We start from the raw sequence: 26,512 nt of genomic DNA on the forward strand, positions 1-26,512 counted from the left end.
TCTCTTGGACTTCTCTGATGACCTGTCTACTCCAGCAGAAGCTAAGTCCCTGCGAGTTCATTTGTTGTTACTGCTGCCTGAATATATTTCTTAGTACTGCTAAATTCTAGTCCAGCTTGCTATCATGATATTTCCTTGCTAGCTGGAAGCTCTGGGGGTGCAGGGTTGCACCTCCACACCGTGAGTCGGTGTTGAGGTCTTTTTGCATACTCTGCGTGGTTTTTGTAGTTTTTTGTGTTGACCGCATAGTTCCCTTTTCTATCCTCTGACTATTTAGTGAAGACTGGCCTCCTTTGCTAAAACCTGTTTCATTCCTGTGTTTGTGACTTTCCTCTTAACTCACAGTCAATATATGTGGGGGCTGCCTTTTCCTTTGGGGAATTTCGCTGAGGCAAGGTAAGGCTTATATTTCTATCTTTAGGGGTAGTTAGCTCTTAGGCTGTGAAGAGGCGTCTAGGGAGAGTTAGGTACGCTCCACGGCTATTTCTAGTGTGTGTGATAGGAGTAGGGTTTGCGGTCAGCAGAGTTCCCACTTCCCCAAAGCTTGTCCCTATTTCTAGTTTAACCATCAGGTCATTCCGGGTGCTCCTAACCACCAGGTCCATAACAGTACAGCTGGCCCACAAAGTGTTAATGCATCTCAAAAGAGGGATAAGAGAAGTTCTGAACCCATTTTTTTTTCTTTGCAGTGTGTTTTGTTTCTCTTTTCCCCTTAACCTCTGGGTGGTTCAGGACTCAGGTGTAGATATGGATATTCAAGGTCTGTCCTCTTGTGTGGATCAACTCACTGCAAGGGTACAAAGCATTCAAGATTATGTAGTTCAGAATCCGATGTTAGAACCTAGAATTCCAATTCCTGATTTGTTTTCTGGGGTTAGATCTAAGTTTCTGAATTTCAAAAATAATTGTAGACTGTTTCTTGCTTTGAAACCCCGCTCCTCTGGTAACCCCATTCAGCAAGTAAGAATTATTATTTCTTTGTTACGTGGCGACCCTCAAGACTGGGCATTCTCCCTTGCGCCAGGAGATCTTGCATTGCTAAATGTAGATGCGTTTTTTCTGGCGCTTGGATTGCTTTATGACGAACCGAATTCAGTGGATCAGGCAGAGAAAATCTTGCTGGCTTTGTGTCAGGGTCAGGATGAAGCGGAGGTATATTGCCAGAAGTTTAGAAAATGGTCTGTGCTTACTCAATGGAATGATCGGCGTTTGCGCGAGCGCAAAGTTGTGCACCATTTGGCGGTGTCCTCTGAGCAGAGGCCTGAGCCTATGCAATGTGATAGGATTTTGACCAGAACTGAACGGCAAGAACACAGACGTCAGAATGGGCTGTGTTTTTACTGTGGTGACTCCACTCATGCTATCTCTGATTGTCCTAAGCGCACTAGGCGGTTCGCTAGGTCTGTCACCATTGGTACTGTACAGCCTAAATTTCTTTTGTCTGTTACTCTGATTTGCTCTTTGTCCTCCTACTCTGTTATGGCATTTGTGGACTCAGGCGCTGCCCTGAATTTGATGGACTTGGAGTTTGCCAGGCGCTGTGGTTTTTCCTTGGAGCCTTTGCAGTATCCTATTCCATTAAGGGGAATTGATGCTATGCCTTTGGCCAAGAATAAACCTCAGTATTGGACTCAACCTACATCTGTGAAGAGCCTTCAGAAATTCCTGGGCTTTGCTAATTTTTACCGTCGCTTCATCACTAATTTTTCTAGTGTCGTTAAACCTTTGACTGATTTGATAAAAGAAAGGTGCTGATGTGGTGAATTGGTCCTCTGCGGCCGTTGAGGCTTTTCAGGAGCTGAAACGTCGTTTTTCTTCGGCCCCTGTGCTGCCTCAGCCAGATGTTTCGCTCCCTTTTCAGGTCGAGGTGGATGCTTCTGAGATTGGAGCAGGGGCTGTTTTGTCTTAAAGAAGTTCTGATGGCTCTGTGATGAAGCCATGTGCTTTCTTTTCTAGAAAGTTTTCACCTGCTGAGCATAATTATGATGTTGGCAATCGGGAGTTGCTGGCTATGAAGTGGGCATTCGAGGAGTGGCGACATTGGCTTGAGGGAGCCAAGCACTGCGTGGTGGTCTTGACGGATCACAAGAATCTGACTTATCTCCAGTCTGCCAAGCGGTTGAATCCTAGACAGGCTCGATGGTCGCTGTTTTTCTCCCGTTTCGATTTTGTGGTCTCATACCTTCCTGGTTCTAAGAATGTGAAGGCTGATGCCCTTTCTAGGAGTTTTGTGCCTGATTCTCTGGGAGTCCCTGAGCCGGCTGGTATTCTCAAAGAGGGGGTAATTCTGTCTGCCATCTCCCCTGATTTGCGGCGGGTGCTGCAGGAGTTTCAGGCTGATAGACCTGACCGTTGTCCAGCGGAGAGACTGTTTGTCCCCGATAGATGGACTAGTACAGTTATTTCTGAGGTTCATTGTTCGGTGTTGGCTGGTCATCCTGGGATTTTTGGTACCAGAGATTTGGTAGCTAGGTCGTTTTGGTGGCCTTCCTTGTCACGGGATGTGCGTTCTTTTGTGCAGTCCTGTGGGACTTGACAAATGGCCAAACCGAACTAACCAATCAGACTTTGGAAACCTATCTGAGATGCTTTGTTTCTGCCGATCAGGATGATTGGGTGACCTTCTTGCCATTGGCTGAGTTCGCCCTTAATAATCGGGCTAGTTCGGCTACTTTGGTTTCACCTTTTTTTTGCAATTCTGGTTTTCATCCTCGTTTTTCTTCGGGGCAGGTTGAGCCTTCTGACTGTCCTGGTGTGGATTCTGTGGTGGACAGGTTACAGCAAATTTGGACTCACGTAGTGGACAATTTGGCGTTGTCCCAGGAGAAGGCTCAACGTTTCGCTAACCGCCGTCGCTGTGTTGGTCCCCGACTTCGTGTTGGGGATTTGGTTTGGTTGTCTTCTCGTTATGTTCCTATGAAGGTTTCTTCTCCTACATTTAAGCCTCGTTTCATTGGTCCTTATAAGATTTCTGAAATTCTCAATCCTGTGTCATTTTGTTTGGACCTTCCAGCCTCTTTTGCCATCCATAATGTGTTCCATAGGTCGTTGTTGCGGAGATATGTGGCGCCTATGGTTCCTTCCGTTGATCCTCCTGCTCCTGTGTTGGTTGAGGGGGAGTTGGAGTATGTGGTGGAAAATATTTTGGATTCTCGTATTTCGAGACGGAAGCTTTAGTACCTGGTTAAGTGGAAGGGCTATGGTCAGGAGGATAATTCCTGGGTTGTTGCCTCCGATGTCCATGCTGCCGATTTAGTTCGTGCCTTTCATTTGGCTCGTCCTGGTCGGCCTGGGGGCCCTGGTGAGGGTTCGGTGACCCCTCCTCAAGGGGGGGTACTGTTGTGAATTCCGTTCTTGGACTCCCTCCTGTGGTCATGAATGGTACTTTGGTGAGTTCTGTTCTTGGACTCCCTCTGGTGGCCTTGAGTGGAACTGCTGGTCCTTGAGGTTGGCTTTCTCAGCTGCCCTCGTTTATTTCTATGCTGGCTTCCCTATTTAACTCCACTCAGATCGTTACTTCATGCCAGCTGTCAATGTCTCAGTATTGGTTCAGATCTCTCTTGGACTTCTCTGATGACCTGTCTACTCCAGCAGAAGCTAAGTCCCTGCGAGTTCATTTGTTGTTACTGCTGCCTGAATATATTTCTTAGTACTGCTAAATTCTAGTCCAGCTTGCTATCATGATATTTCCTTGCTAGCTGGAAGCTCTGGGGGTGCAGGGTTGCACCTCCACACCGTGAGTCGGTGTTGAGGTCTTTTTGCATACTCTGCGTGGTTTTTGTAGTTTTTTGTGCTGACCACATTGTTCCTTTTTCTATCCTCTGACTATTTAGTGAAGACTGGCCTCCTTTGCTAAAACCTGTTTCATTCCTGTGTTTGTGACTTTCCTCTTAACTCACAGTCAATATATGTGGGGGCTGCCTTTTCCTTTGGGGAATTTCTCTGAGGCAAGGTAAGGCTTCTATTTCTATCTTTAGGGGTAGTTAGCTCTTAGGCTGTGAAGAGGCGTCTAGGGAGAGTTAGGTACGCTCCACGGCTATTTCTAGTGTGTGTGATAGGAGTAGGGTTTGCGGTCAGCAGAGTTCCCACTTCCCCAGAGCTTGTCCCTATTTCTAGTTTAACCATCAGGTCATTCCGGGTGCTCCTAACCACCAGGTCCATAACAACCCTGTATTGATTATCGCCTCTTGAATAAGATCACGGTCAAATATCAATACCCTTTGCCTTTGCTTTCCAATTTGTTTGCTAGGATTAAGGGGGCTAGTTGGTTTACTAAGATTGACCTTCGAGGGGCATATAATCTTGTTCGTATTAAACAGGGTGACGAATGGAAAACTGCGTTTAATACTCCCGAAGGCCATTTTGAATATCTTGTGATGCCATTCGGGCTCTCTAATGCTCCATCTGTGTTTCAATCCTTCATGCATGATATCTTCCGCAATTATCTTGATAAATTCATGATTGTATATTTGGATGATATTTTGATTTTTCTGATGATTGGGAGTCTCATGTGAAACAGGTCAGGATGGTATTTCAGATCCTTCATGATAATGCTTTATTCGTGAAGGGGTCTAAGTGCCTCTTTGGAGTGCAGAAGGTTTCTTTTTTGGGTTTCATTTTTTCTCCCTCGTCTATAGAAATGGATCCGGTTAAGGTTCAGGCCATTCATGATTGGATTCAACCCACATCTGTGAAGAGTCTTCAGAAATTTTGGGGTTTTGCTAATTTTTATCGCCGTTTCATTGCCAACTTCTCCAGTGTGGTTAAACCCCTGACCGATTTGACGAAGAAAGGCGCTGATGTGACGAATTGGTCCTCTGCGGCTGTTTCTGCCTTTTAGGAGCTTAAACGCCAATTTACTTCTGCCCCTGTGTTGCGTCAGCCGGACATTTCTCTTTCTTTTCAGGTTGAGGTTGACGCTTCTGAGATTGGGGCAGGGGCCGTTTTGTCTCAGAGGAATTCTGATGGTTCCTTGATGAAACCATGTGCCTTCTTTTCCCGAAAGTTTTCGCCTGCGGAATGCAATTATGATGTCGGCAATCGGGAATTGTTGGCTATGAAATGGGCATTTGAGGAGTGGCGACATTGGCTTGAGGGGGCCAAGCACCGTGTTGTGGTCTTGACCGATCATAAGAATCTGATTTACCTCGAGTCTGCCAAGCGGCTGAATCCTAGACAGGCTCGATGGTCCCTGTTTTTCTCCCGTTTTGATTTTGTGGTCTTGTATCTTCCGGGTTCTAAGAATGTTAAGGCTGATGCCCTCTCTAGGAGCTTTTTGCCTGATTCTCCTGGGGTCCTTGAGCCGGTCGGCATTCTGAAAGAAGGGGTGATTCTTTCTGCCATCTCCCCTGATTTACGACGGGTTCTTCAGGAATTTCAGGCTGATAAACCTGACCGCTGTCCAGCGGGGAAACTGTTTGTTCCTGATAGATGGACTAGTAAGGTGATTTCTGAGGTTCATTGTTCTGTGTTGGCTGGCCATCCTGGGATTTTTGGTACCAGAGACTTGGTTGGTAGGTCCTTTTGGTGGCCTTCTTTGTCACGGGATGTGCGTTCTTTTGTGCAGTCCTGTGGGACTTGTGCACGGGCCAAGCCCTGCTGTTCCTGCGCTAGTGGGTTGCTTTTGCCTTTGCCGGTCCCTGAGAGGCCTTGGACGCATATTTCTAAGGATTTTATTTCAGATCTTCCTGTTTCCCAGAAGATGTCTGTTATCTGGGTGGTTTGTGATCGGTTTTCTAAGATGGTTCATTTGGTACCCTTGCCTAAGTTGCCTTCCTCTTCTGATTTGGTTCCGCTGTTTTTTCAGCATGTGGTTCGTCTGCATGGCATTCCTGAGAATATTGTGTCTGACAGAGGTTCCCAGTTTGTTTCTAGGTTTTGGCCAGCCTTTTGTGCTAGGCTGGGCATTGATTTGCCTTTTTCTTCCGCATTTCATCCTCAGACAAATGGCCAGACCGAGCGAACTAATCAGACCTTGGAGACTTATTTGAGATGCTTTGTGTCTGCTGATCAGGATGATTGGGTGACCTTTTTGCCATTGGCCGAGTTTGCCCTTAATAATCGGGCTAGTTCTGCTACTTTGGTTTCGCCTTTTTTTTGCAATTCTGGTTTTCATCCTCGTTTTTCTTCTGGGCAGGTTTAGCCTTCTGACTGCCCTGGTGTGGATTCTGTGGTTGACAGGTTGCAGCAGATTTGGACCCATGTGGTGGACAATTTGGTATTGTCTCAGGAGAATGCTCAGCGTTTTGCTAACCGTCGTCGGGGTGTTGGTTCCCGGCTTCAGGTTGGGGATTTGGTCTGGTTGTCTTCCCGTCATGTTCCTATGAAGGTCTCTTCCCCTAAGTTCAAGCCTCGCTTTATTGGTCCCTATAAGATTTCTGAGATTATTAATCCAGTGTCTTTTCGTTTGGCCCTTCCAGCCTCCTTTTCCATCCATAATGTTTTCCATAGATCTTTGTTGCGGAAATATGTGGTGCCCGTTGTTCCCTCTGTTGATCCTCCTGCTCCGGTGTTGGTTGATGGGGAGTTGGAATATGTGGTTGAGAAGATTTTGGATTCTCGTTTTTCGAGGCGGAGGCTTCAGTATCTTGTCAAGTGGAAGGGTTATGGCCAGGAGGATAATTCTTGGGTTGCTGCCTCCGATGTTCATGCTGACGATTTGGTTCATGCTTTTCATTTGGCTCGTCCTGATCGGCCTAGGGGCTCTGGTGAGGGTTCAGTGACCCCTCCTCAAGGGGGGGGTACTGTTGTGAATTCTGCTCTTGGGCTCCCTCCGGTGGTTGTAAGTGGTACTGCTGCTCCTTTGGATGTCAGCAGTCACCAGGTGCTTTCACTTACTACCAATTCTGACTGGGCTATTTAATCTGGCTAGATCCTTTAGTCAGTGCCAGTTGTCCATGGTTTTTGGAGGATTCACATCTCTGCTTGGTTTCTCCTGCTATACTGTCCAAATCATCAAAGATAAGTCCTGGCTTTGTTTTTGCAGTCCACATGCTGTGGACCTTATAGATCAGTGCATTTCTATGTTTTTTTCCTGTCCAGCTTTGTCTGTGTAAGGATTTATTCAGCCAAGCTGGTAGCTCTGGAGATGCAGAGTTACCCTCCATGCCTTTAGTTAGGTGTGGAGATTTTTGTATTCTCTGTGGTGGATATTTGTAGTATTTTAATACTGACCCCACAGTACTCTGTCCTTTTCTGTTTAGCTAGCGTGGCCTCCTTTGCTAAATTCTGTTTTCAGTCTGCGTATGTAATTTCCCTCTCCTCTCACAGTCAATATTTGTGGGGGGCTGTCTATCCCTTGGGGATTTTCTCTGAGGCAAGATAATTTTCCTGTTTCTTTCTTTAGGGGTATTTAGTCCTCAGGCTGTGACGAGGTGTCTAGGGAGTGACAGGAACATCCCACGGCTACTTCTAGTTGTGGTGTTAAGTTCAGGGTCTGCGGTCAGTATAGGTACCACCTTCTCCAGAGCACGTCTCATGCTGCTCCTAGGCCACCAGATCATAACAGATACCCAAAAGGAGGCATGTTCACCACAGAGGGTGGCTAGACCCACAAATGGGGGGGGGTCCCAATCCTGCTGAAGGGTCCCCTAAGGCTATTATGAAGGATGTGGTCTGTTGGCGGTGTCACAATCCTGGACACATAGCCATCTGGAGTCATATGTCCCCTGAACCCATGGACTGCAGCCTTATGCCTATCCGGACTGCAGTGTGGACTGTCAACCCAGCGAGGATCCCCAATCATGTGCCGTATCCGTCAATGGGGTAAAGGTGCTGGGACTGTTGGACTCTGGAAGTCTGGTGACCCTAATCAGCACTGCACTACCCCACCAGTTAATCCCTAACAAGTTTGTGGGCGTCTGCTGCATACATGGAGATGCCAAGGACTAGCCTGTAGCCAGAGTAACCATGAGAACAGACTGTGATGATAAATCCCATGAAGTTGGTGTAGTAGGAGACGTAATCTATTTTGTCATACTGGGACAGGATTTTGCTTTGTTTGGAACTTATGGCAAAAAAGGGCTGTACAGAGTGTCCCGGTGAAAAGCCAGGCCCCTCTGATGGTGACTCTGTCAAATTCGAGGTGAAGGACTTTTCCCAATTTATCCTCGCTGGAGAGAAGGATGAGATGGTAACAGAGGAACCCAGTTTCCCCAACTTAGAGGTGCCTGAAAAGAACTTTGGGACTGCTCAACTTCGGGACCTTTTTTGAAGGGTGCATTTGAGAATGTGTCTTTTTATAATGGGGTTGCTCAAGAGCCAGGGGATGACACAGGTTCCCTCATTTTGCAGTACAGGGTGAGTTATTGTATTGGGTGACCAAACTGAGGGGTGGAGAGGTAGTAGAGCAGCTGTTAGTTCCAGGACCCTACTGGCAGAGGGTTTTAGACATGGTTTATTTGCATGTTTTGGGTGGATATCTGGGGATGGAGAAAACTCAGGAGAGAGTGTTACAGAGGTTCTATTGGCCAGGGTGTTACCGAGAGACACTGAATTATTGTAGATCCTACCCCACCTGTCAGAGAATTGCTCCTACTTCTCACTTTTGAAGCTCCTTTGTTCCCTTGCCTGTGATAGAAATCCCCTTCGAGTAGGTCCCCTCATTAAATCTGCATGTGGCCATCAGTACATCTTAGTGGTCATGGACTACGCAACCTGGTACCTGGAAGCAGTACCCCTGAGGAACTCTTCAGCTAAGAGTATCGCCCAGGAGCTTGTCCATATCTTTACCCAGACCAGTTTGCCCAATGAGATTTTGATGGACCAGGTGACTTTGTTTATGAGCAAAGTGATGCAGGAGCTGTGTAGAGTCCTCCAGATTGTCCAGCATCGAACCTCGGTTTACTATCCACAGACTGATGAACTGGTGGAGTGTTTCAAAAAGACCTTGAAGGCCATGCTCAAGAGGGTTGTTAAGAAGGACAGTCGGGACTGGGACTATCTGCTCCTGTTCCTGTTCTCTCTCAGTGAAGTCCCATAGGCTTCCACTGACTTCTCACTGTTTGAGCTCCTGTACGGCTGATATCTACGAGGGCTACTGGACATCGCCAAGAAAACATGGGAAACCGAAATCACGCCGCATCATGGTGTCTTTGAGTATGTCGCCCAGCTACAAGACAGGATGGCTCCCATAATGCCTATCATAAGGGAACATCTTATCTGGGTGCAGGACGCCCAAGCGAGGGTATACAATTGATCAGCGAGGCTAAGACAATTAAAACCCGGGGATCGAGTGCTCTTACTTATCCCTATGATGGAGAGTAAATTATTGGCAAAGTGGCAAGGCCCGTATGAGATTGAGGACGTGAATTATAAGGTACATCAGCTCGGTTGTAGGAAGCCGTACCAGGTATACCATGTGAACCTACTCAAACCTTGTGGGGACTGTGAACCGCTGGAAGCTCCTTGCCTGGGGGCCCATTCCAAAGCCAAGGTCAAGGAGGTTATGATTGCTGAGACATTAATACCTGCCCAGAAGCAACAATGTCGAGAGTTCTTGGAATTGCCAGGGCGCACACAGGTCATGGAACATGATGTGCTTACAGAGATGCATGTAAGGTTAAACCACAAACCCTACAGAATCCCCGAAGCATGATGGGAGATAATCTCCAAGGAGGTGAAGAGATTGCAGGAGCTCAGGGTGATGGAGGAATCAAAAAGTGGCTGGTCAAGTCCCATTGTCCTCGTACTGAAGCCCATTGGCGAGTGGCGGTTTTGTAACAATTACTGCAAGCTCAATGAAGTGTCTCGTTTTGATGCATACCAGAGGCCCCGCATGGATGAAATCATTGAGCTAGATACATCACCACCCTTGACCTGACGAAGGGGCACTGACAGACTCCCATGTCCCAGAGCGCCAAGAAGATGGCCTTCTCGATGCCAGATGGGTTTTTCCAGTATACCAGAATGCCCTTCAGACTGCAGGAATCACCAGCTACCTTATAGAGGGTGATGGATCAAATTCTGGCTCCACATAAGAAGTATGCCGCAGCCTACTTGCATGACATACAGTAGTCATTTTCAGCCCTGGCTGGAGTTCGCAACTGCCTAAGGTACAGGTGATCCTCGATGGATTAAGGAAAGTGGGACTCACCATAAATCCCAAGAAATGTGTCATACAGAAGGAAGAGGCGAGGTACTTAGGCCATATCATCGGGAGAGGCGAGATCAAGCCCCAGTTAAATAAGATAGAGGCAATCTAGAAGTGGCCTTAACCGCTATCCAAGAAACAAGTGAGGGCGTTTCTTTGGATTGTGGGCTATTACCGGCGGTTTATCCCAAACTTTGCCATAATTGCCGCACCGTTAACAGATCTCCTGAGCACCAAGTCGATGATGGTGGAATAGACTCCTGAAGCAGAGATGGCATTTCAAGACCTCAAGCAGGCGCTGTGCAAGCACCCGGTTCTAATTGCACCAGACTTTAGCAAAGAATTTGTGGTCCGGACCGATGCTTCAGAGGTTGGGTTGGGAGCTGTGCTGTCACAGAAATCAATGGTGAAGAGTATCACATCCTATACCTGAGCCGGAAACTGTCTTCTTGCCAGAAGAACTATGCCCTAGTTGAGAAAGTGAGTGCTTGGCTATGAAATGGGCCGTTGACACCCTGAAGTACTACCTGCTAGGCCGTAGGTTTAAGTTAGTGTTAGACCATGCTCCTCTGCGATGGTTGAGAGAGAAGAAGGGTAAGAACGCCGGGGTGACTAGGTGGTTCTTAGTCCTTCAGGACTTCACTTTCCACATAGAGCATCAGCCAGGATTTATGAGTGGCTCTTATGGTAGTGAAAGTTGGTATGTCACTGGAGACAACCTTTCTTGCAGGTGCCAATGTATCAGCCTTAAATTGCTGGTAAGTTGTATGTGGTTTAATGGATTTGCCAGTTCTGGATAAAGCCTTGTAGTGGGGTAACAGCGGCGCAACTGCGTCTTGCTGGTGGACATGTAGGCTTAGTACCCTTTCTATTTGAATCACGTATGCAAACAGCAGCAAGACGCTGATGCACCGCTGCTATTCCTCAGCAAGGTCATACTCAGTGAGAAATCAACTATCAGGCCATACTTGGTATCAAAAAGACTGTACCTGCCCCTTGACACTACAGGGATAACATCCTCACTACCATAAGAGCCACTCATAAATCCTGGATTAAGTGCGACTTTAGAGTAAGACCCGGGAGGGTCGAAACGTCAAATCACTCAGTCGCTTATACTGCCTACTATTTGATCTGTCACATTTGATTTTCTGTTTTTCACTTGAATAAATTAGCAATTTTAAAAAAATCCTTTTGTTTCTAAGATATTCCACACAGGGAGTGCGGTGGATTTCAATAATACTGATACTAGACCTTACGGTCTGTCTCACCAGCACCCCGATCTAAATTTAGAGTGCAGGCCAAATTATATTTACATTTAAGGATCATGTGATCATCATATGGTCCTGGTTAATACCTGGACATGTGAGACAGTCTGTATGGTGTATTGGGAGAGGAAGCAATCCCACATGGCTCCAGAAGGAGCAGTGGACATTGCCAGGTGTCTGCAGGTGGAACCTGCAGAGAATGGACTCTGATGAACTTTGTTGGTTTTGTTTTCCATTAAGCCAGAAAGGCTTTACTTTTGTTTTCCTGAACCCTGCATTGGTCTATGCTGACTTTAATAAACCAGCAGGTGTTTCACAATCAGTGTTCCTGTGTTTACCTGTGTTAACCCCTTGCAATAGGTATATTTGTATTCTTCTCTCAACAGCCACATATGTACATTGTGGTGAGAGGGGGAGGTTGGTTGGATAATAGCTGGCGTTTAATTGTTTTTTTAAATGTTTAATAAAAAATTATCGGTTAAAAAAAAGACAGTAGTACTGTACAACTGCAGCACTGAAAATGATTGTAATTGTCTGTGAACAAAACAAGGATTCAATTGCTAAGGGGGAGTGAGAGATAGAAGTGCCAGCACCAGTGCCAGACTTTAGTGTAATTGATCAGTGATATGTCATAGCTGGAATTTGTCCTACTTCATTTGTATTGCAATTACACATTTTTTCTTCATTCACAATGCTCTAAAAAGCAGAAGCAAGATAGCACAATAGTTTTTACAGAACAAAAATTGAAATTAATGTCATATGGTAAACGTGCTTGTCACAAGTGACTATACTAAGTTTTTGCATTTCTTCTGCAATGGTTTTTTGTGAAGGCTGGAATAATTGTTTTTTTAAATGCAAAAGAAAATTCCTTAAACCCCCAACATATACCTTCTACTATCTACTTCACAAAATGTTGCAAACAATTTATTTATTTATTTTTACATTTAAATACAATACAGTGCCCGGTAGCAAGTGCCGGAATTTTAGTCAGCACCTATATAGCATTTCCTATTTTGTTATTTTTGGGAAAGTGGTTGAATTTATTTAAAAAAAATTGAAAAAAGTAGACATTTAAAGGCAACTTAACAGCTGGGTCAACACCTGGAAACTAATTATATGGCTGTATCTTGGCATTTACAACCTCACAATCTGGAATTTCACAGGTTTTTTTTTAGGGTTTGCATCAGTTCATGTAAAGGCCCCGTCTCACATAGCGAGATCGCTAGCGAGATCGCTGCTGAGTCACAAGTTTTGTGACGCAACAGCGACCTCCATAGCGATCTCGCTATGTGTGACACGTACCAGCGATCAGGCCCCTGCTGCGAGATCGCTGGTCGTGTCGGAATGGCCTGGACCTTTTTTTGGTCGTTGAGGCCCCGCTGACATTGCTGAATCGGTGTGTGTGACACCGATCCAGCGATGTCTTCACTGGTAACCAGGGTAAACATCGGGTTACTAAGCGCAGGCCCGCGCTTAGTAACCCGATGTTTACCCTGGTTACCAGCGTAAATGTAAAAAAAAACAAACAGTACATACTTGCCTTCTGATGTCCGTCAGGTCCCTTGCCGTCTGCTTCCTGCTCTCACTGACTCCCGGCCGTACAGTGAGAAGTGAGAGCACAGCAGTGACGTCACCGCTGCGCTCTGCTCTCAGTGTACGGCGGCAATCAGTGAGAGCAGGAAGCAGACGGCAAGGGACCTGGACACCGAAAGGCGAGTATGTACTGTTTGTTTTTTTTTGGTAACCAGGGTAAACATCGGGTTACTAAGCGCGGCCCTGCGCTTAGTAACCCGATGTTTACCCTGGTTACCCGGGTGCTGCAGGGGGACTTCGGCATCGTTGAAGACAGTTTCAACGATGCCGAAGTCGTTCCCCTGATCGTTGGTCGCTGGGGAGAGCGGTCTGTGTGACAGCTCCCCAGCGACCACACAGCGACTTACCAACGATCACGGCCAGGTCGTATCGCTGGTCGTGATCGTTGGTAAATCGCTTAGTGAGACGGGGCCTTAAAGAACATTCCTACAACATTGATACAAATAGGACAAAATAACTGAAAACTTCAGTGTGCATAATTATTTGCCCCCCTGAAGTCAGTACTTTGTAGAGCCTCATTTTGCAGCAATTACAGATGAAAATTGCTTTGGATAAGCCTCTATAAGCTTTTCATATTTTGCAAATGGGATTTTTGCCCTTTCCTAAAGGCAAAACTGCTCCAGCTCCATCTGGTTAGATGGTTTCCTCTGGTGGACAGCAATCTTCAAGTCTGACCAAAGATTCTCAATTAGATTAAGGTCTAGGCTTTGACTAGGGCACTCCAAAACATTTACATGTTTCCCTTAAACCACTCGAGTGTTGCTTTAGCAGTGTGCATTGAGTCATTGTCTTGTTGAAAGGTCAACCTCTGTCCCAGTCTCAAATTATTGATAGACAAGCAGGTTTTGCTCAAGAATCTCCCTGTATTTCGTACCATCCATGTTTCCCTCGTTTCGAACCATTTTTTCTGTCCTTGCTGCCGTAAAACATCCTCAGAACATGATGCTGCCACCACCATGTTTCACCATGTCTTTTGGCAAACAGAAATCTAGCCATACAATTTGTGTGCATTAGTAAAGGCTTTTTTCTGCCCACTCTTCCATGTAGGCCACTTTTATGGAGATACTCCAGTTTCTGCTTGGGAACTCTGCAGCTCCTTCAGGGTTACATTTGGTCTTTGTGCTGTCTCTCTGATTAATGCCCTTCTTGCCCTTGCTGAGAGTTTTGGTGGGTGGCCCTCTCTTGGCAGGTTTGTTGTGGCACCATGTTCTTTAAAGGATTTATTTTAAAGGAGTTGTTAGATTGGAATTACTCCTGCTAATGAGGGGAAAGGTTTATAAAGTTTTAGATTAAGGTAGTGTAACAAACTGCTACATTGCAACTACTGATACCTAATAGTTATACTAATATTCACTGTACAAATTGCTGTAGCCTAAAATAATTTTTTTAAAATGGAGCATAAACAAAGAGCAATATAATACCCGTTCTATACATACAGAAAAAAAGACATTAAATAAGAAGATAAAATATAGTAAGTGCATGCTTACCTACAATCTGTACTGTTCTGGTCCGTGTTACATTGTATTCCTTGCCATTATGCACATAATTAAATGTGCATGTGTAGTTTCCAGCATCTGATGGCGTAGCATTACTGACGATAATAAAATCTTGGTTTCCTTTCATGGGTTTACAGTCCTGTGTCAAATCATTATTAAAATAAGTACCATAATCTCAATATACACATGAAGGAATAGTTTCAATATACACATACATTTTATATACTTTCTCTGGGAGGTGAAAAGGGAACCTGCCAGCAGGTTTTTCTACCCCAAACTAATGACATCCAAGCAGTTGCTCTTAAGGAGATTAAATGCATACCTTTGTTGCAGATAAGCAATTTCTTGTGTTTTAGAAATCCCTTACAGAATTTTTATACTAAGTGCAGCTTACTGTTCTCCTACCCCTCTTCCTTTTTCTCTGCCTAACAGGGTGCTCTTGTCTGAGTTACCTGACTCCTCCACCTCAAATTTTGTGCAAGTGCCATCATTACTTGAGGCAGCACATTTGTTTACTGACAGTCCTCTTCTTGAAATGTCATCAGGACCTTACTGCACTGCGCCAGGGCGTATGATGGTGTGGGTATAAACTCTAAAGCAAAACAGGCCAGTCACTCAGACAAGAGTGACCTGTTCAATGGATGCAGACCTCTGGCAGGCAAAAGAAAGAGAAAAGGAGACAGGAGAACTGTAAGTGCAGTGCCAGACGGATGCACTTGCAGCTCAATAGCATAAAAATTGTGCAAAGGGAATTCTAAAAAGTTGAAAATTGCTTTTCTACAGCTAAGGTTTGAATTTGATCTCCTTGAAAGTGATTTCGCTTAGAAGACATTAATTTGAGGTAGAAAACCCTGCTGACAGATTCCCGTTAAAGAGGTTGTCCATGCACCATCATCTCTTGTTAAGGGGCATTTACAAGATATGTTTGTAGTTGCAGATATACTTAAAGGGGTTATACAGTCAAATGATATTAATTACCCATTAATTACCCATACTTAGGACTTATCTCGCACTTGATACCCTCACCAATCAGCTGCTAGCAACTCCAGCAATGGCCGGATGTGCACAATAAATGGGGCTGCACTGCACTACTTTGTTCAATGTGTAAAGGCTGTTGTCGAATAAAGCAGAATATCGCCTATTCAACTAATTAGGAATTGTTCTGCAATATCTGGTTTCTCCTGCTATACATTAAACAGAGCTGTGTTATATTCTGCAAGAACAATTATTTTTTATATCATTTTCAAAGCATAAAAAAACTATATAAATGTGGTATCACTGTAATTGTTCTGACCTGAAGAATAAAGCTGTATTGTCATGTTTACCACACTGTGAACGGCATTAAAAAAAACTCAAAACAATTCATGAATTGCTGGTTTTTGTTCATTCTGCCTTGCAAAAATCAGAATACGAAGCAATCAAAAAATGTCCTATGCCCGAAAATGGTACCAATAAAAAGTCAACTCATCCCTCAAAAAACAAGCCCTCACATGGCCATATTGACGGAAAAATAAAAAAAGTTATGGCTCTGGGAAAGAGGGGAGAGAAAAACAAACGCAAAAATGAAAAAGGCTGCAGCGTGAAGGGGTTAAAAAATGATGCAGCTGAAAAGTAGACATTTTTTTTTTCAATGTTTTTTATTAACGATGATTGTGTGATTTTGTGTGATATACCTATCTGGTTTAAGGGAATAACCATAAAAATTAAAAATTGCGAAATTTTCTAAATTTTTGCCAAAATTCCTATATTTTGCCAAATAATGCAAACAATATTGACCTAAATTTACCACTATATGAAGTACAACATGTCACAAAAACAAAATCTCAGAATCACTGGGATACATTGAAACGTTCCAGAGTTATTACTTCATAAAGTGGCAATGGTCAGAATTGAAAAAAATTGGCTTGGTCAGGAAGGCGAAAACAGGCTCTGGCACAAAAGCGTTTATGTATTTTTTAAAATTTTTTAGTGTTTTGATGTTAAATAATTACGGGAGATAAACCTGGTATGTAATCAAAGTAGATACAACAAATATTTGTTTAACTATACAATATTATAGCTCACCATCTACTCTACATTTTTGTTACATAATGACATTTTTAATTATTATCACAATTAAAAATCTGAAACTTTGGGGACATAGGATTAAGAATTGCACATGCTGCCATACTTGTGGCAGTGCTAAAAGACACAATGACTGTTGGGCAGCACGGTGGCGCAGTGGTTAGCACTGCAGCCTTGCAGCGCTGGGGTCCTGGGCTTTAATCCCACCCAGGACAACATCTGCAAGAGTTCTCTCCGTGTTTGTGTGGGTTTCCTCCCACATTCCAAAGACATACTGATAGGGAATCTAGATTGTGAGCTCCATCGGGTGATGATAATGTGTGCAAACTGTAAAGCGCTGCGGAATGTTAGCGCTATATAAAGATTATTATTATGGCCTCTGCAAAAATGGACACATTTAAAGTGAATTAAAAATGATTTTCCAGTCTCTTACCTTGTACCAAATGATGGTCATTTTAATGTCATACAGATGAATATATGGACAAACTACATGGAAAGATGGAGATGAAACTTGTAATAGTCCATAAAGTACCAGACTTGGGCACAATTTGGGGTGTATTTTTAAAGTAATCTCATTAGAGTAGTTTGAATTTCTAAGAATAAAATAACATAGATATGTTAAGTATAAAATAATGTATGTAAATCATATCAAGCCCAAAAACTAAAACTAGGACCCTGCAAACACTGCTTCCTTTAAGCTAAGAGTTTGATAGAGTTAAAAAAAATTACCAACATGGAGGATACTGCCTACAAACTATGGTCACTGCAAAGCTTAAAGCACCACTCCACTTTTTTATTTCAGTCCTGGAGTGGTGCCACTAATGTAAGGTCCATTACCCTAGTCTTATATTTACCAGCCTCTGTCTTCAATTGTTTCCAACGCTTCTCTAGCCCCGAACTGACATCTTGTGATTGATCAGAAGTCACAGGTAATGGTCACAAGCTCTCAATGTAAGTCTATGAGTGCCTCATTCTGGCCTTTTTCTGGCTCTCATAGACTTACATTGAGTAGTGACTTCAGATCACCAGCAAACACTGGAGCGATCCAGCTGGTCACAGCCTACAGAAGACCAACCAGAGCTGCACCGATAACAGATGAAGATGGTCGCTGGTAAGTATGAGACTAGGGGCAGATCTGAATGTTATGTTGGACTGGTACTTTAAAGTGACTGTCGACCCTAGGACTAAAAAGTGGCTATTAGTGATGAGCAAACGTGCTTGGATATGGTGTTATCCGAGCATGATTGTGTGCTAACCGAGTGACTTCAGCATCCTCAAAAAATATGTCCGAGTCCCTGCAGCTGCATGTCTCGCGGCTGTTCGACAGCTGCAACACATGCAGGGATTGCCTATTTGTTAGGTAGTCCCTGCATGTGTTGCAGCTGTTGAACAGACTCAAGACGTGCAAGCGCGGGGACTTGAACTTATTATTTGAGCACACCAAAGTCACTTGGTTAGCACCTGAGTGCGCTCAGAAAACACCTTACCCGAGCACGTTTGCTCATCACTAGTGGCTATACAACCCCTGGCAAAAATTATTTAATCACCAGCCTTGGAGGATGTTCATTCAATTGTTTAATTTTGTAGAAAAAAGCAGATCACAGACATGGCACAAAACTAAAGTCATTTCAAATGGCAACTTTCTGGCTTTAAGAAGCACTAAAAGAAATCAAGAACCAAAAATGTGGAAGTCAGTAATGGTTACTTTTTTTAACCAAGCATAGGGGAAAAATTATGGAATCACTCAATTCTGAGGAAAAAATTATGGAATCACCCTGTAAATTTTCATACCCAAAAATAACACCTGAATCAAATTAGATCTGCTACAAACAACATGGAAAGGCAAACATACTGGCAGACCAAGGAAGACATCAAAGTGTCAAGAGTGGAAACTTCAAGCAATATGTCTTCAAAACAGGAAATGCACAACAAAACAAATGAGAAATGAATGGGTGGAAACTGGAGTCAATGTCTGTGATCAAACTGTAAGAAGCTGCCTAAAGGAAATGGGATTTACATACAGAAAAGCTAAACGAAAGCCATCATTAACACCTAAACAGAAAAAAACAAGGTTACAATGGGCTAAGGAAAAGCAATCGTGGTGTCATGGAGTTACTGCGACAGAGCAGTACCAGAAGACAGCAGCGCTTGATGGCTCCTGCTTCACCGCTGAGAAGAAGTACTTCTCCGATTTATTGAATGTGTTTTATTTCAGCAGGACAGGGGTTAATCGGCCATGTGGTAATCCCTGCATTCAGCTGTGCTCGGTTAGCCAGTCCTCTTTCCTACAAAAGCTAGGCCTTCAGGCTAGATTCTTGTCTGAGACAGCACTTGCTAGATAGACCTGAAGAGTGAAGAGCTGGTGTCTGGAGAGCTGGAGGAGTTTATAGTGCGACTGTTGCTTGGTTTGTACACTTGGAAATTCCTCATCCTTATCTGCTATATTTTCTTCCCCTATCCTTCACACCCTGGTGAATACCTCTGTTATTTGTGAAAGTATGTTTGTGTGAGTGGAATTTTCTTTTACCCTTGACTTTGTTCTCCTGTCTGTCGGGTTGGTATACTGCGGTACACAGTAGCGCCTCTCTTTCCCGGGTGGGGGGAGGGGACAGACGCAGGGCTGCAGTTAGGAGACAGGGCAAGGGCAGAGGCCCCGGCATCCTCGCCATCTGAGGTATCCCGGGCAATAGGGCGAGTTAGGGCACCCCTAGTGCTAGGGTCAGGAAAGGTGCCCCTGGTCCCAGTTTTCTCGCCAGTCCTATCGTGATTTTATCTCAGACCGAAAGCCTTACCTGATCTATGATGGATCCTATCACAGCGCTGACAGGGCAGTTGCAGCAGCACAGTTTGAAGGTGGCAGATTTACGATCGGTGGTACTCTGTTACATCTTGTGCAGGGATCTCACCCTCCAGGCAAACCATTGTGGAGCCCAAGGTCACACAGCCAGACAGGTTCTCTGGCAGGTGGGACAAGTTTGTTGTGCTCCGTGAGGCCTGTAAACTTTATTTCCAGCTGCATCCGGTATCCTCTGGTACAGAGGAGCAAAGGATGGGGATGGTTATCTCACTCCTACAGGGGGACCCACAAGCATGGGCATTTTCTCTCCCATCTGACTCACAGTCACTCCAGACAGTAGAGGGCTTCTTTCAGGCTTTGGGCTTGGTGTATGAAGACCCTGATCGTGTCTCCTTGGCAGAGTCATCTCTGCACCAACTTCAGCAAGGAGACAGGCTGGTGGAGGAATACTGCTCTGAGTTCCAGTGGTGGGCCACTGACACTAGGTAGAATGTCCTGGACCTCCGTAGTCAGTTCTGCGAGGGTCTCTCTATGAGAATAAGGGATGCATTAGCTCTCTATGAGACTCCTGACTCCCTTGAGGTGGCCATGTCTCTGGCAATCCGGGTTGATTGCTGTCTTCGCCAGAGACATAGGGAGACACCTCTGGGGGCAGGAGGTCCAAGTTTGAGCGTGACCAGTACTGATTCCACTGTGGAACCCATACAAGTAAGTGGGGTGTCCCAACCTAGTAAACTTACATTAATCTGGCGTAAGGGGGAGTGTGTTTCTGTTGTGGCAAGAAGGGTCATTTTGTGAGTACATGTCCTACCCATCACTTGTTTAAACAACCGCCCGCCGGAAAACTAGAGGGCCTGGGTTGTGGGGAGGTTGGCAACTCGGGCGTACCAATAACCTCTGTGGGAAAGAATCGTTTTTTCCTGCCAGCTATTTTATACGTGGGTGAAAATAAGGTGGACATTTCCGCCTTCTTGGACAGTGGGGTGGGGTTTAATTTGGTGGATGCTAGGTTCGTTTGGGACCAAGGCCTTGTCTCACATACCTTGCCCAGACTGATAACCATTATAGCAATCGATTCCGGCCCTCTAAAACAGGGGCACTTCACGCAGGTGGTCCATGGCTTACGGCTACAGGTGGGAGCCATGCACTCTGAGGCGTTAAACTGCTATGTGCTTGAGGGCCTGCCCTCACCTCTGGTGCTGGGACTTCCTTGGCTTGTTCTGCACAATCCGGTAATTGATTGGCAGACACAGGAAGTGGTAAAGTGGAGTACATACTGTCAAGGACACTGTTTGGGTACCCGATTGGCAACGGTGGATACCCAGTGGTGGATACCCAGTCCGTGCCCCATTACCTGTCAGACTTTGAGGATGTGTTTTCTGAGCAGGGTAGCCAAGAGCTTCCCCCTCATCGTCATGATTGGGCCATTAATCTGTTTCCTGGTACCAAGCTGCCCAAGAGCAGACTCTATAACATCTCAGGTCCAGAAAGGCAGGCCATGAAGGACTATATTATGGAAAGTCTGGCTAAAGGTCATATCCGACCATTCTCTTCTCCCCTTGCTGTGGGGTTCTTTTTTGTCAAGAAGAAGTATGGCAGGTTATGTCCTTGCCTGGATTTCCGGGAACTTAATACAATCACTGTCCGTGATCCGTATCCGCTACCTCTTATCCCTGACCTTTTTAACAAAATTGTTGGGGCAAAATGGTTCTCTAAGAAGGACCTCAGGGTGGCATACAACCTCATCCGCATTAAGGAGGGGAATGAGTGGAAGACTGTGTTCAATACGCCAGAAGGACATTACGAGAATCTGGTGATGCCTTTTGGGTTAAAGAATGCACCCACCGTCTTCCAGCACTTTATTAGGCTGCTTTCACATTAGCATCATACGACACACGTCGCAATGCGTCGTTTTGGTGAAAAAACGCATCCTGCAAAGTTGTCTGCAGGATGCGTTTTTTCCCCATAGGCTTTCATTAGCGATGCATTGCCACACATTGCCACAAGTCGCAACCGTCGTGCAATGGTTGCGTTGTGTTGTGGTGGACCGTCGGCACCAAAAAACGTTACATGTAACGTTTTTTGGTGCGTCGTGTCCGCCATTTCTGACCGCGCATGCGCGGCTGTAACTCCGCCCCCTCCTCCCCGGATATCACAATGGGGCAGCGGATGCGTTGAAAAACTGCATCCGCTGCCCCCGTTGTGCTGCGCTTTCACAGTATGCGTTGGTACGTCAGCCCGATGCACTGCGACGGGCCGACGCTAGTGTGAAAGTAGCCTCAATGACATCTTTAGTCACCTAGTAGGCAGGTTTGTTGTTATCTACCTGGATGACATTCTTGTTTATTCACCTCACCTTGAGTCACACCAGCGACATGTCAGACAAGTCCTACACATATTACGTGACAATAAATTGTATGTCAAACCCGAGAACTGTATGTTCTCGGTTGAGGAGATCCCTTTCCTTGGATATGTATTATCTGCCGCCAGGTTTTGCATAGGTCCGGAGAAAGTCCGGGCGGTATTGGAGTGGGATTGTCCTGAGACTTTGAAGGCCTTACAAAGGTTTTTGGGTATCGCCAATTACTACCATAAATTCATAAAAACCTTTTCGGTAGTAGCCAAACCGCTCACTGATATGACTAAAAAGGGGATGGACTTCTCCAAGTGGTCCAGTCCTGCCAGGGAGGCATTTGACACTTTGAAAAGGTGTTTTGCTTCTGCGCCGATTCTTATTCAGCCTGATGTCACTCAGCCTTTCATTGTGGAGGTAGATGCATCGAGGAGGGAGTGGGGGCTGTATTGTCGCAGGGTGCGGCTCCTGGTAAATGGCAACCATGCGCCTACTTTTCTAAAAAACTTTTGCCAGCTGAGAGAAACTATGATACTGGTAACAGGGAACTCTTAGCTATCAAATGGGCATTTGAGGAGAGGTGTAATTTTTTGGAGGGAGCGGTTCACCCAGTGATGGTTATCACTGACCATAAGAATCTGGTTTACTTGGAGTCGGCAAAACGACTTACACCTCGTCAGTTAAGATGAGCATTATTCTTTACCAGGATTAACTTCATTGTTACTTTTAGGCCAGGGAGCAAAAATGTTAACGCAGATGCTTTGTCCCGTTGCTTTCCTGGGGGAGGCAATAAGTGCAAACCCGTACCTATTTTACAAAAAAGGGTAGTGATGGCGTCTATATGCTCCAATCTTGAAAGAGAGGTTGCTGACACTCAGGGGGATGCCCCTGCTACCTGTCCACTTGGTAAATGTGACGATTCAAGGAGGGAAAACGGAAAGTGGACCTTCTAGACCGCGACGACGAACCCCTCATGGACGAGCTGACCAGATAGACCGCCCCCTATACAGGAAGAGTTAGGGGCAGGCCCACGAGGGACTATCGCCATGGAATCTGGAGGACAAGGACCGGAGAAGACAGACAAAGAAGAGGCGGAGATAGTAGGACTATAGGATAGGTGAGTACTGCAGAGACACAGAACTGGCAGGTATAACGGGAGTACTGCAGCAACACAGACCGTGCCGAAGTGAAGCAGAGACACAGGGACTGACAGAGGTACGGCAGCAGTACGGAGACTGACAGCTGAACAGCAGAAGTGCAGGGACTGGCGGAGGTACTGAGGGAACGCAGAGGCTACCAGGATACAGGAAAAACAGGATTAACCCTAAGTCAGAGGAAAAATGAACTTCACAGAGACTAAGGGCGGCCAGGAACACCTGAAGGAACAAATGATAACCAGGCACAGAGGGACGGCAGGAAGCAGTTTAAATACCTAAAGGCAGGGTAGCACTTCCGGGTAACAGACCTCCAGAACCATAGAGAGGACAATACGGAGCGCCGACTTCCGGGTATTAGTCCTCCAGGACCATAGAGGAGATGAAAAGGAGCACCGAACGAAGATCAGAAGTGCGCACGCGCAGCACTGAACCTGGTACGCGCGCGCGCACGAGAAGCAGAGACCAGGAGCGAGCGCGGAGGGAGAGATGCTGCAGAAGGAGAGGCGCGCTGGGACGCCGAAGACAGGTAAGTATGACAGGACAAGGAAGGCGGCAGCAGCGGTATGATACTACCCCCGTCTTTACATCCCTCCTTCCTCTTTAGGCTAGAAAGAATCTTAGCTAAAATTCGAGGAGCCTGAATATTCGCTCGAGGCTCCCAGGATCTCTCCTCAGGAACGAAACCCTTCCAGTCGACCAAAAACAAAGTTCTACCTCTAATTTTTTTCATGGCCAAAATGTCCTTAACCTCAAAAACATTGTCTGCGGAATAAGGCGAAGGTGAAAAAAGAGTCGAGGTATGAAACCGATTAAAAACTACAGGCTTAAGGAGAGATACATGAAAGGAATTAGGGATACGAAGAGAGGCAGGTAACTTTTGTTTTTAAGAAACGTTGTTACTACGTGCCAAAACCTCAATAAGGACCAATGTAACGGGGACCTAGTTTATGTGAAGGGATTTTAAGGCAAATAAATCTAGAAGAAAGCCAGACCTTATCCCCAGGATGGAACACAGGAGAATCGAGACGCCTTTTATCTGCATGCCTCTTCATCCTATGCTGAGCTAGTTCGAGAGCAGACTTGGTCTACCGCCAGACCCTGGAGAATTCTATAGACAGAAGATCTGCCGCCGGCACAGTTGAGACAGGAGGAACTGGTAGAGGAAGACCAGGGTGTTGTCCGTAGATGACAAAAAATTGAGATTTGGTAGAGGCTTCGCTGGTGTGGTTATTATAAGAAAACTCGGCCCATGGTAGTAAGTCAGACCAATCATTCTGATGAGCGTTAGAGAAATGCCGGAGATAAGTAACCAGGATCTGATTGGTACGCTCCACTTGGCCGTTGGATTGTGGATGATAGGCCGAAGAAAAATCAAGCGAAATGTTCAATGACTTACAGAGCGATCTCCAGAAATGAGCGGTAAACTGAACTCCACGTTCAGAAACAATGTGCTGTGGAAGACCATGAATGTGAAAAATATGTTGAACAAAAATATTCGCCAGTTCAGGAGACGAAGGCAGACCAGGAAGAGCAATGAAATGTGCCATTTTAGAAAAACGGTCCACAACCACGAGGATGACGGTACAACCACAGGAACGAGACAGATCAGTTAAGAAATCCATTGCAATATGTTGCCACAGAGCAGTAGGCACTGGAAGAGGACGAAGAAGCCCGGAAGGAAGCTGCCTGGGTACTTTGTTCTTGGCACAGGAAGGACAAGAGAAGAGACGACAAAAGCTTGGACATCCTTCAAAAGAGTCTGCCACCAGTAGTAGTGAGATATTAGATCAAAAGTTTTTTTGAAACCGACATGTCCCGCTAGCTTGGAAGCATGTCCCCAGAGTAACGCACGTCTCCTGTTCCTCTCAGAAACTAAAGTCTTACCCGGAGGTAAAGAGGTCATAGAGACTGGAGCAAGTGTGATGATTCTAGCGGGGTCAATGATGTGCGAGGATTCCTCCTCAGTGTCCACCGACAAGAAGGACCTGGATAGAGCGTCAGCTTTGAAGTTTTTTTCTCCAGGCAGGAAGCAAAGTTCGAAGTCAAATCAGGCAAAGATCAAGGCCCACCTGGCCTGTCGTGAATTCAGTCGGTGCGCTGACCGGATGTATGCCAAATTCTTATGATCTGTAAAGATGACAAAGGGATGTAAGGCTCCTTCCAACAGATATCTCCACTCCTCCAATGCCAATTTAATGGCCAAAAGTTCTCTGTCGCCAATGGAAAAATTTCTTTCAGAAGAAGAGAAACTCTTGGAGAAGAAACCACAGGGCACAAGATGACCAGTAGAAGACTTCTGAGAAAGCACAGCTCCGGCACCGACAGCAGAGGCATCAACCTCTAGGAAGAAGGGTTTATTAGCTTCATGGCGATGGAGTAAAGGAGCGGAGGCGAATGCTTCTTTGAGAGAGTGGAAAGCCTTTTCAGCCTCTGCTGGCCAAAGACAAGGATTGGCACCCTTCTTTATCAAAGAGGAGATAGAAGCCGACAAGGAGGAGAAATGAGGAATAAATTGCCGATAGTAATTCGTGAATCCTAAAAAACGCTGAATCGCCTTAACCCCAAGCGGACATGGCCAGTTGAGTACGGCAGAAACTTTAGCCGGATCCATACACAGACCAGAATCGGAGATGATGAAGCCCAGGAATGGCAGGGATGACTGTTCGAAGGCACACTTCTCAAGTTTAGCATACAGACGATTCTCCCTCAGATGGAGAAGAACTTGCCTCACATGTCTCCTATGAGAAAGCAGATCCGGTGAAAACACAAGGATGTCGTCCAAGTACACCACTACACAGGTGTAAAGTAGGTCCCGAAAAACATAATTCACCAACTCTTGAAAAACTGCAGGAGTATTACATAAGTTGAAAGGCATCACCAAATACTCATAATGACCATCTCTGGTGTTAAACGCAGTCTTCCATTCGTCTCCCAAACGAATTCGGATCAAGTTGTAAGCTCCTCAGAGATCCAGTTTAGTGAAGATTCATGCTCCACGCAGACGATCAAAAAGTTCTGGGATGAGAGGAAGTGGATACTTGTTCTTAATGGTGATGCTATTGAAGCCACGGTAATCAATGCACTTGTTGCCTGCTGTCGGTGTATTCAGTCCTGATTCTGAGCTCTCCTGAATATTCCTTGTGACCAGTCTCCTGCTGGAGAAGCTAAGTTTGCTTGTTCATTTTGCTCATTATTTCCTTGAAAACGTTTCTCAGTATATGATGAGTTCAGTCCAGCTTGCTTTTATTTGATTTTTCGCTTGCTGGTTAGTTCTGGGGTGCAGAGTGCGCCCCTCACATCGTGAGTCAGTGTGGGGGTTCTTGTATTCTCTGCGTGGTTTATTTTTGATAGTTTTGGTACTGACCGCACAGAGTCCTATCTATTTTCTGTCTATCTAGTGTTAGCGGGCCTCATTTGCTAAACCTGTTTCATTTCTACGTTTGTATTTTCCCCTTTACTCACCGTTATTATTTGTGGGGGGCTGTCTAAAACTTTGGGGTTATTTCTCTGAGGCAAGTGAGGTCTTTGCTTTCTCTCTAGGGGTAGTCAGTTTCTCAGGCTGTGAAGAGGCGTCTAGGTTTTTAGGTAACGCTCCACGGCTGCCTTTAGTGTGTGTGGATAGGATCAGGATTGCAGTCAGTATAGCTTCCACATCCCCAGAACTTGTCCTAATATTCTGGTTATATGTGTCAGGTCT

General features: G+C 45.4%; 1 protein-coding gene across 1 annotated transcript in view; it reads right to left on the minus strand.

Annotated features, from left to right (window-relative positions):
- LOC143816365 (interleukin-1 receptor-like 1) overlaps positions 1 to 26,512 on the minus strand; it is a 153,000-nt gene that overhangs the window by 97,705 nt on the left and 28,783 nt on the right. The window contains exons 4-5 of the mRNA XM_077296620.1: positions 16,942 to 17,101; positions 14,436 to 14,583 (exon numbers count right to left, since the gene is read on the minus strand). Coding sequence (XP_077152735.1) covers positions 14,436 to 14,583; positions 16,942 to 17,101 — 308 coding nt within the window. The remainder of the gene's footprint in view (positions 1 to 14,435; positions 14,584 to 16,941; positions 17,102 to 26,512) is intronic.

This window comes from Ranitomeya variabilis, chromosome 3 (genome assembly GCF_051348905.1).
Source record: "Ranitomeya variabilis isolate aRanVar5 chromosome 3, aRanVar5.hap1, whole genome shotgun sequence".
NCBI classification, from domain to species: Eukaryota; Metazoa; Chordata; class Amphibia; order Anura; family Dendrobatidae; genus Ranitomeya; species Ranitomeya variabilis.